At 37.6% G+C, this 11,059-nt stretch overlaps 1 protein-coding gene across 1 annotated transcript; it reads right to left on the bottom strand.

Moving 5' to 3' along the window:
* LOC109711633 (DExH-box ATP-dependent RNA helicase DExH10) lies at positions 305–10,747 on the bottom strand. The gene is made up of 17 exons (XM_020234775.1): positions 10,587–10,747; positions 9,090–10,285; positions 8,032–8,346; positions 7,727–7,831; positions 7,381–7,449; positions 6,086–6,253; positions 5,930–6,001; positions 5,739–5,855; positions 4,512–4,736; positions 4,200–4,358; positions 3,546–3,635; positions 3,368–3,463; positions 3,129–3,282; positions 2,885–3,033; positions 2,695–2,790; positions 2,060–2,152; positions 305–1,028 (listed from the first exon to the last, which is right to left on the bottom strand). The coding sequence occupies exons 2-17, from the start codon at positions 10,077–10,079 to the stop codon at positions 918–920; spliced, it is 3,009 nt and encodes a 1,002-aa protein (XP_020090364.1). The 5' UTR covers positions 10,080–10,285; positions 10,587–10,747; the 3' UTR covers positions 305–917.

Below are 11,059 nucleotides of genomic sequence, written 5' to 3' on the forward strand. Positions count from 1 at the left end.
GCAAATCCATTTATGATCCAATCCGACTTTGAATCCCGGATTGGCTCATTCCAAAGTAAACTATTCAAAATCCTCTTTCATCAACACCCACCTCCTCTCTCTTCATCACTTTCTCTTAATCAAAACCCTCTCTCAAAAATTTTAAATTTTTATTCCGATTTCCATTCCAATAATGAACCAAACATTTTTGGATGATTCGTCATTCCATTTCCCATTACAAAGCAATCCAATTCCATTTCCCATTCCTATTCCAATCATAAACCAAACATGCCCTAAAGTTGAAGGGATCATGCAGCGCACGGAATTCAAAAGAACACTAACCAAAGTTCAACATTAATTTGTAGACGGTGCGGGGCTGTTTTATTCCTCAGAAAAGCGTGGGAAAAAAATTCAAAAAAACAAAGTTTTCCATGTGAAACCCTCTTCTTTTTTTTTTGAAGTTTTCCGTCCATTTCGTTCTAAGGAAAACAAGATTTTATACAAAATTTCTCTCTGGATTTTATGCAAAACTAGTGATTTCGTTTCTCAAAACCGGAAAACGAAAATGCTAGTTTTCCATGAAATATGAAAAAAAATATTTTCAAAAACGTTTGTTTTCCTTCAAACCAAATAGGCAAAAAATTGAAAAAAAAAAAAAAAAAGAAGTTTATCATGAAAACTTTTTTCCTTGGAAAACTTTTTTCCATACTTTTCCAATAAACCAAACAGCCCCTAAGGAGACAGAAAAAAGGAACTCTCTAATGAACATTATGTACAGATGCAATTAGCAAGAACAGATTGGTTAGCCCATGATGGAGAGAAAGATGCAAGAAAAGCAAACTACTACTGGAACAACTAAGTTGCCGAAAATACAAAACATTGGACCACAAGAGAAGGGCGTCAAGTATCGAAAACCTTTTTTTAACTACTTTCAGAGATCATAAGTAGAGGGAGTTGGCAAACATGATACCCCTTCGAAGACTCTCGCTACCTGCCGCAAACTTCTCCTCCAGATTAGTCTCTCCCACAGCATGAGCAGCAGCTCGCAACTGCAAAAAGGAAGCATTATCAAATCCAATCGCTCAAAGCAAATACCATACTAATGCTGAGAAAAGGAAATATGTTTGCTCAAAGAAATAGAATTAATTGCAATATGTAATCCCTGAAGTTTGTTCTCAACTCTAAGCACATTAGAGTATTCCTATTATAAAAACGTGATCACTGAAGGCTATCCTTCGTCAAAACTAACAACTGAGTTCATTCATTAGTCCACTGTCTGAAAATAGAAGACATTGCTTTTGTATCATGTTAGAGTTTGCTGCCCACGCAATTTTTAAGGCTGTCTGTCTGTGACAGTGAATTGTGCTGATATGACATTTTTTACATAGTAACTAATGGATGGGCCTAACTTTCACATGGAACAAACTTCAAGAACTAAAAGTTAAAATTGAAACTATGAAGATCTAATAGTAATAAGGATCAAACATCAGCGACTACATATTTGTAATTAATAAAAAACAAAACGTAATAAACGGTTGCGCAGAACCTTAATGGCCTTATTAGAAGATTGAACTAGCACCATTAAAGGGTACCGAACAGAGCCACTGATCCTGATAAGTTTTCGCTTAGGTATTCATAATAAATTACTAGAGAGTTTCATTTCATTAGTTGGTGGTCGTGAATCTTCAGTCAATGATCACTGATTTCAATGTGAGTTGTGCAGATTTTCCAACATTGTAGCATATGGTGGACTATTCGATGTTTAAATAAGGTAGATATGTAAACAAATAGTGCTGATTAAACTGGAGAGATTAGTAACTCTCAACACCTATTCTACATAATAAATTTAAAAGATATATAATGCTCTCAAGAGTCTCAACAACTTTCATGACCACCATTATATCAGTCATACTGCGGTAAAACTGTAATAGATAGAGGCAAACTATGTGAGGATTAGGGTTCGTATAGTTTGCAAAATAACAGAAAGCAAGAGGTTGCATACATTACGATAGCAAGCTGGACTCATTTAGCTGCACTGAATGGAGGCAAACAATGTATAGAGCTAGTATAGTTTGATTACCTGATTTAGAAACTCATCCAGTCTTCTCGCAAGGCGTATAATGCTTCCTTCAAAAATATCTGTCATTTCAATTACCTCGGCAAATGATGCCCCCTACATTGAAGAAAGGACTTAATAATTGACTAAGATTGTGGAAGCTGTAAAAGATTTGCATCTGCACTCATCCTACCAAACTTAAACAAATAGCTTAAAACCAATCTGACATATCAATTTACATCAAGGGCTCTGCAGAGCATTGTAAATGACAACAAGAACAACAAAAGAATCATTATAAACAACAAATACCAATAAACGCAAACGAGGAAAACAACCACTAGCGATGGGAAAGATGAAACCGGTCAAAATGTTCTCACAATAGCTGCAACAAAAATGATGACAAAACAAACAGCAAATTGGGAGAAAAAGAAGTAAATTACGAAACAGGAACAGAACAAAACAAATTTGGGACAGTTCTTAATCAACTAAAAACAAGCAGCTAGGTTTAAATTACAGATCAATTTTCTTTTAGCAAATGAAAAGAAACATGATACTAAGGGCAAAGAAAAGGCAACCCCAATGATGAGAATGTATGAAATGATCCTCATATTTTCAAGCTGCAACTACGAAACATTCACATATGTAGAAAATGAACTAACCTTTGACCAGCAATAGATAACATCCATTAAGTATGGTCTAATAGTTGACTCCACGTATTCCTCCACATTTATGTCTAGCTTGCAATCACGTTGTATCTAAACACGAAAAAAAAAGAATTGGCACATTTTGTTGGTGCATGTACCGAAGCTTCACCAAATGAAGCTAAACAGTGTAAAGTAATTCACCAACCTCTGCAATTCTTCTTGCAGCATCCTGAAGTTGTTGCAAAGGCTTTGCAAGCTCACTTCGCAAGTGTATTTGCTCATTAGACTTATCACAAGGTATAAAGCAGCTAGCAAGAGCAGCCACTTGATGATGATCGAGATCGTTAAATGTACCTGATCATCCACCATTTAGATCTGGTCTAGCTCACAAAGAATAAAAAGTACAGATAAACGGCAAAAGAAACAAGGATATCAGACTAAAGATGTACCGTTAAACATCAGCTCAGTGACAAGAAGTTCATCCCCTGTGTCTATTAAACAAGCAGCGCGCCCTTTTAACTGGAGAACACCATCAGCATTAATATGGCCGAGCATCTTTAGAACTCGAGAACGATTTTTAAGTTCATCACGAAACTTTTGTAGCTGAAAAAAATAATCAATCCAATCCATCACAAGCTCAAAAAGAATCACAAAATGGTAACTAGTACACCACGTATAGTTAAGTTACCTGTGACTCACGCATCTTTGATTTTAGTTGTTGGATTTCATGATTTAGCTCAGCTTTTCGTTGGTACCATTTCAGATGTTGCTCACTTTGAGCGGACTTCAGGAATATATACAATATGCATTACATTAGTCATGAGTCCACAAAGATTCACTAACAGCAACTTGAGGAGATGACAAACCTTATGCAGTGGATGAGCACACAATTTCTGCTCAAGTTCTTCAACACGACGAACTAAGTCAACAATTTCTGGCTCTTCAATGCCCATATCCTAAAAAGGTTTTGGAAATAAAGAAAAGGGAATAAGGATTTTTTTTTTTTTGGATTTCCTGAATCTGTACCAATGGCAAACATTAATGACATAAAGTTGGCACAAGAAACACAGAGGGATGGTTCATCAAAGCAGTGATGGACGTTACAAAGGACAAATACGAATATGCAGAGCAATAGTTGCTCAATTCAAGTAGGGAACACAAAAAACTTAAACTGATGGGAAACAGCATACATTATATCAAAACTTGGTTTGTAGAATAGGACAAGTAACAAAATTCATAACAGCATATAACCAGAGCACTGGATAATTGTTTTAAAGCATGATTAAACTTTTCCAACTGTTCTCCAACATATCTACTCCTCAACTTCTTGCTATATACTATTCATGTTTTCCCACAGCCATTCTCTCTAAATGATACTTAAATTTTCCAGAAGGGTTAAAAATTACTCAAGAGAATACAGGTAGGAAAGGCATTAGTATGGATTGTGGAAACTACAAACACAAAATTGAAAAGAAACTAGCAATTCAAATTTAAACTGGAAAGAGATATAAATTATATACTTTCACTGGATGCAGCTTCGGAAGTCCTTGAGGGTAACGCTTTCCCAGCTCGTGCACCGCAAGCAACACAGTTTGTCTTGCTTCTGGCGGTCGGAGATCAGGAGGGATTGCAATTCTTATACTGCTAAGGCCAGCAAGTAGAGGCAATGGTACAGGAATCTGCGGAAAAAAAAAAAAAAAAAAAAAAATCCGCACATAGTTGCACATCATTAGATGTCTTGCGCACATCTGAGCTACCAAACTTCGAAAAGAACAAAGCAAATAACAAACTGACCATGCTAAAACTGTTTCGGCCATGAGCTTCAAACTCACCACGTGCATTTCGCCCTTTTCCCCTGGACGAGGCGGGCATGGCTTTTGGCGCGAACCGTTCTCATTTGAAACGAGAGAGCACTGGAGTAATATATCCACGATGTAATTGATACTCCGAGAAGCTGCCAGCGCCGAGGGCAGTGTGCCAGACGGTGCAGGGGGCCTCTTCACCACGTTTACCACCACTCCCCAGCCCCACTCTGTCACACCATCCCGTACTTTAACCTGCCAAAAATGTGATCATCTAAGGGGCTCTTTGCTTTACTAAAGTTGTGGACTTGAGATCCAGCATAAGTAGTGAGTCCAGTTATTCAATGAGTGAAAGCGAACAAAAGAGCACAGCTAGACTTTCGCTAGAGAGCTCACTTCCCCTTAAGCAGCTTCATCTTGACAAGGTCCAAAGCCACTTAAGAGAAAATAGGAACTAATTAATTACAATCATGCATATCCATTATAGATAACCACTGGATCATGGCTTCCCTTTTGTTTCCGGGGAAACAAACAACCTGGTGGAACTGTAAGTTCAGTGATGGGCGATTGTTTCAAAGTGAGGGCGTCAAAATCAGGTTTCAGCGTAAATTCCCATATCCAATATTTGTCTTGGTTAAATGTGGAAAATTGGCAAAACTGAAGCTTAAGATACCTCTTGATTTGGCGGAAACAACGTTTTCACCATCTGAAAACTATTAAAAAGATTCAATAGTAGCCATCACACTTTCAATTTGGCATTTCGTGATTATGTTGAAACAAATGATGAAAGTGATAGAAAGCAGATTCCAGCAAAAGCCATGCTAGTCAAACAAAAAAAATGTAGAAGGATAATTTAGTGAAATCCGAGATACACTAAACTTGACTTCCACCTGATTTTCAAATTCATTAAATCTTACTTGCATTCAATCAAGCATCTCCCGATAAAAACTAAATAGAGTGGCTAGCACGCCTTTTCAGCGTTAGCATAAAGCAATATAAATAACACCAAAAGATAACCCACTCTCTTTATAAAGACATATAGTGAAACTCTCAAAATAAGCATGGTTAAGGAAAAGAAACTGATAATACTATAATGAGCCCGTCAAGTACTGTTTATGATGATAGACCAAATTTCAAATAAAGTAATAAAGACTGCCAAAAGTACTCTAAAAGTCTAAACATTTTAGGAAAGGCAAAATAATAAAAGCCATAACAGCAATGTGAACAAAAACTGAGGGAAGCATCAAGACAACATACCAGCCTGCCAGGAACCAAGTATAGCAATACCCTTTCTGGTCTGATAATCTCAGAAATAATCTTCTTCTCAAACTGAGCTATGTCCAAACAAAGGTTGTGGTATTCAGCAAGTTCAGCCTATAAATTAAAACAGTTTAGTTCCCTATAAACTGTTAACAAGTGCTGCTCCCTTCCCAAATGAACTAAAGTACCTCGCCAGAAGAATCAAGTAAAGTAGCTTCTTTCTCCAACCTAGAAATCTTTTGTGCCATTTCCGGCAATGCCTGTAGCAAGCAAAGAAATTATTGTGACGAATTGCATGAAAATGCCTCACACAGCATGTAACTTAAAAGCTTTTTCAAAGCAACCTTCTCATACTGAAACTGGTGGAATGAATTTCTGATAACGTGCTCAGCAGTAAATTGACCCTCTGCACGACTCATTAGATTCAAGATAGAATAATAGCTTAACCTGAAAGTACTGACTAAAGGAGCAGGTTTTCCTAAAACCATGTCCTTGAGAACACTCATTTCCATCTGCACAGAAAAGGACGACAAATTATTAGCCTCTGTTTTTTGAAAATGCAATAGCAACTCAAAAGATTTCCTAGTAGCCAAAAGATAGAAATACCAGACTGCATAGATTTTAGGTTGTGATCTAAAATTGTTGAGACAGACACTCAGAAGTCATATTTCAAATAATAAGATCAGAAAGAAAAAATAAAATAAATTCCATGTTGACTGGAGGCATTAAGATAACAATGGATTTCCCATGGCTACTGGCAATGTTGATGAACTATCAGCATAATATGAGATATAACTACAGACCCACCCCTGCGTAAAATTTTGTTTTTTTATGCTAAATAGAAGTTTAGGATGCTGTTGAAAAGCCATCCTAAAACTCATCTTGTAGCTTTCTTTTTTTCTTTTGAAGAAAAAAAGCACAATGTTTGCATACAATTAAAAGCTGATGACTCTAAAAAAGACTAAACCATGCTGTGATATTCATCGCCGGCACAAATTTGGTAGCCCGTGAGAAGTATGCAACTATGCCATAATACCGTAATACAGTATAAACAAAATCATCGTTTGCTGTACTTCTTACATATGGTCATTGCATCTCACTAACTCTTTAAAAGGAGGTAATGCTAACAAGATTACGTGGAAGTGCAACGTTAACGAGTTCCATGATACAAATGGAAAATTTTTACTTCATCCATCTGCAATATAATGTGCATCATTTCAGCAGCATTAAAAGATATACAGATCCTGGAGATAAGTACCTGTAGAAACATGCATTTAAAGCATCCTGAAAACAACTAACAACCTTTAGTTGTTATGAGATTTGGTGTTATATAATTAACGGAATCCAACAATAGAACTTGCTCCATATCTACAAAAGCAAGCTTCCAGGTACAATGACAACTATAATGACAAACATAATTACTTACGAAACAGCTCCTCGATGCATTGTGTGCTACTACATTTTCATCTACCAAGTTATTTATGCAGCTCCTTAGACTATGTTGTAATTCATTTATTAAAGAAAAATCTTCAATCTTAAAATTCCCTCAGCTTTGCAAGAAGAAAGACGAAATTGTTTAAAATTTCTAACAATTAGTATAAACAGAAAACAACGGCATTGGTGGCTAAACATATCATACCTTCTCATCAATCATTATAACACAAATTCCACGCTCATCTTTGCCACGGCGACCGGCTCTCCCACTCATCTATTTATGGTAAATACGGCAGGAAAAGTATAGTAAGAAACAAAACTAGAAATTGAGGACATAACTATTAGATACATTCTTGTAATTTTTTAAAGCATCCCTTGTCCCTTTATTATTGTGACTGCTGATGCACTAGATAACATTCTTGTTATTCCTTAAAGAATCTCTTGCCCTATTAATTATCCCATTTCTCTCTCCCTCTTGTTCTCTTTCTTCTAAACATTTCTTTTTCTTCCATGCCTATGAGCGAAGCTGATATAGTGTCGCCTTTGACTACCTGAATGTATTCTCCAGATCCAATGTAGCGATTAGTATCACCATCCCACTTCTTCACAGACGTAAAAACAACCGTTTTTGCAGGCATATTCAACCCCATAGCAAACTGCAAAATAGTCATCCAGAAGATGTCACTTATTGATCACTTATCATACTTCAAAAGGAAAGGCAAATCTACTAAAAACATATACAATTCAGCAACCATAGCATTTCTATCCAGATTATAAAAAACACTAAAAACTACATAAATGATGAGACAAACAATCAAAATGCCAAAGATGGCACAGGTCTTTGCAAAGAGCGTACTGTTTCAGTGGCGAAAAGGGCTTTTACAAGGCCTTCCTGGAAAAGAAGCTCCACCAGCTCCTTTATAATTGGAAGCAGTCCAGAATGGTGCACTGCAATACCTCGCTGAAGAAGAGGCAACATTAACTCGATTGCTGGCAAAGTTCTATCTTCTTCACTTAGACAGAACACGGCGTTCCTGAAAACCTGCTCCACAATAACTTTCTCGTCTTGGGTGTTAAAGTCAAGCTTTGCCATCGACATGGCATGTTGTTCACACTCTCTTCTACTGAAGCTGAAAATAATCACTGGTTGAAATTTCCGCTCCATGATCATCTGGATAACAAAAATGTTTACATTTTAAGCGCACAAGTTAAATGCAAACTGTAGCATAATCTGAAGGCAATTAACTAGCAGCTTTGTTGAAGGGAGGAATCATAGAGCTAACTAAAGAGGAGAAAAAAATGACAGCATCATGACCAACAACTTTCTTCAAATTAATTAAAAAGTTCCAGATTGAAATAGAAGTCCTTTTTTTTACTAAATTGAACAGACTCTTTCAGCACATAGATTGACTTAATACATGAAAAATAGTTGATTACAAGAATAATCATGTCTTTAGATTGTTGAAATCAAGTCACATATTTGAGACTTTTCCAAACATATTATTTCCTGCCGAAATGTATGATGACCTCAAGAAGTAAAATTCAGTTACCAAATGATATGTGCTCAGACATGGTCCTTACGCATGCGAGGCTTCTGCATTGCTAAGGGGGTGTTTGGTTCCTCAGAAAACAGAAAAATTGTTTTCCAGAAAAAAGTTTTCTATGGAAAATATCATTTTCTGGAGTTTCTGTTTTCTTTATAAAAAAAATCTGAAAAACAAAAACACTAGTTTTCCTTGAAATACAGAAAAAAGTTTCCAGAAAAAACTATTTTTCCTAGGAACCATCGGGAAAGTATTTTTCCACCCAGAAAACTGTTTATTGGGATATTTTCCAGAGAACCAAACACAGATGTTATGCAAGAATATGCACAGAACAAGAATTCTTCATAAACTAATAAGCTAAAAAGTCTACCTTCACAATTTTATAGATGTCAGAGTTTCCAGAAGCACTTCCACCCTTTGCAATCCGAGCACTGGTTTTAGGCCCGCCGCTCCTATTCCCATCTGCCTGACTCTTTTGCTTTGTGAATGTCTCTTGAAGCTTCATAAAATTATCCTCTTTAAACTGCTCGTGCTCATCCACCACAAGGTACAGACCAGCTCCACCCATGGGGAACACATAGTGTTGCAATGGTGTAGGCCTGAAGTCTGTGTAAACCACATGACAAGGTTGCTTGTGCAATTTGCATATCCACTCAGCGAACTCGGTCGCATTCGACATAGTGGCAGAAAGAAAAACCATCTTTATTGCAGGAGGCAAGAATATTATAGTTTCTTCCCATACCACCCCTCTCTCACGGTCTTTCATGTAGTGAATCTCATCAAATATAACCCATGCAACTTCCTTTATCACCTCAGAACCCCTATAAAGCATTCCTCGTAAAATCTCAGTAGTCATCACCAAGCAACTTGCGTTCGGTGCTAGGGTTACATCACCAGTCATCAAGCCGACGTCAGAGAACTCCTGACTAAGTTCTCTGTACTTCTGATTGCTCAGAGCCTTTAAAGGAGAAGTATAGATAACCCTCTGCTTATCTCTGAAGGACATTGCAACAGCATATTCAGCTATTGCGGTCTTTCCGGCCGAAGTGTGCGCGGAGACTAAGACCGACTCCTTCCTCTCCAGGCAAGCGACGGATACGCTTTGAAACGGGTCTAATTCAAATGGGTAGGTCTTAGCCATCTTCCGATTGTAGACAGGGTCATAGAGGGTTCCGTGGATGGACTCATCGTTCAAGGAAGTGTAATTATGCGGGACGGCAACCTCGTGAATACATGTGCGGGAGAGATTCCTTTTCTTCGGGACAGATTCAACCTTCGACGGATCATCGCAGGGTGCGGTTTGGTTTTCAGACTCTCGCCCCGATGCTTTCCGCTTGCTTATATTCGAAGCTACTTCCATCTCCTAAAGCCAATCCCAAGCTTGACTAAACTGCTAGCTCGGAATCAAAAACCCTTCTTTGAGTGAACTACTTGCCAAAATAGATAATTTTACATCCAAAAAACCAGAAATTTAAGCATTGAGCAAGAAACCGGCGGAATCTATGGATACAAGCAGATAATAAAACACACCCAGCCGCATCAAGCATCTATTTGCTAGCTCTAAACCTGTAATCCAACCCAAAATTAGTGCATGAATTATCCGAAGCAAAAAAATATTATGTGCTTTTTGTCCATTAGAACGAAACAAAGCTACCAAATAATTGATCTAAAAACCAAGAAGAAAAATTCGAGCAAGGCTTTCCGAATTGCTTTGAGATAAAAAAAAACCAGGGCTTCAGAGGTGAAATCCCTCGAAGCTAGGGTTTAATCGACTGAGCTCGAAGCCGACGCTAGGGTTTCGGAGCGGAACGAAGGGGAGAGGGAGAGGAGGAGAGCTAGGGTTTCGGATGCGGCGGCGGTGGCTTACCGAGGAGAGTCGGGGAAGAGGAGGGGAGAGCCGCGCGGGGGTTCGTAAAAAACCCTAGAAAATGGGGTTCGGAAATAGCCCGCCAAAAGGGATTTTTGTAGGGAGAAGGTCCTGCGAAAACGAAAAGCTCGCGATTCGGCTTCTTCTCCAAACAGTCGCGTGCAAGCTGCGCCAAAACGCAGTTTTTTTGTGTTTAGAATGCTTTTGGATCCCCAATAATGGGCCGGTTGGGCCTCACTGTTAACCCGTTATACTCTCTGTTTAGTTTTTCAAAAAAGTATTAAAAAAAAAAAGAGAAACTTTAAATAATACCATTGTGGTTTCGCACTTTCTCACTTTAATACCATATAGTTTAAAGTTTAAAGTGTATTAATTTAGTATCATGTGGTTTTATTTTTATCTTTTTATTATCGATTTCTTTAATTTTTTTCGTTAAATCAGTGACAAAGTTAAAACTAAAGGGAACTAAAGTG

Source organism: Ananas comosus, linkage group 6 (assembly GCF_001540865.1).
Source record: "Ananas comosus cultivar F153 linkage group 6, ASM154086v1, whole genome shotgun sequence".
Classification (NCBI taxonomy): domain Eukaryota; kingdom Viridiplantae; phylum Streptophyta; class Magnoliopsida; order Poales; family Bromeliaceae; genus Ananas; species Ananas comosus.

What these genes read in the sequence shown, in the direction of transcription:
- LOC109711633 (XM_020234775.1), bottom strand. Translation starts at nt 10,079, where the DNA reads ATGGAAGTAGCTTCGAATATAAGCAAGCGGAAAGCATCGGGGCGAGAG. An exon ending in TTATAATGATTGATGAGAAG is followed by an intron (nt 6,254 to 7,380) that starts GTATGATATGTT and finishes TTTTCTGTGCAG; the next exon opens with ATGGAAATGAGTGTTCTCAA. An exon ending in TGGATGAGTTTCTAAATCAG is followed by an intron (nt 1,029 to 2,059) that starts GTAATCAAACTA and finishes TCCTTTTTGCAG; the next exon opens with TTGCGAGCTGCTGCTCATGC.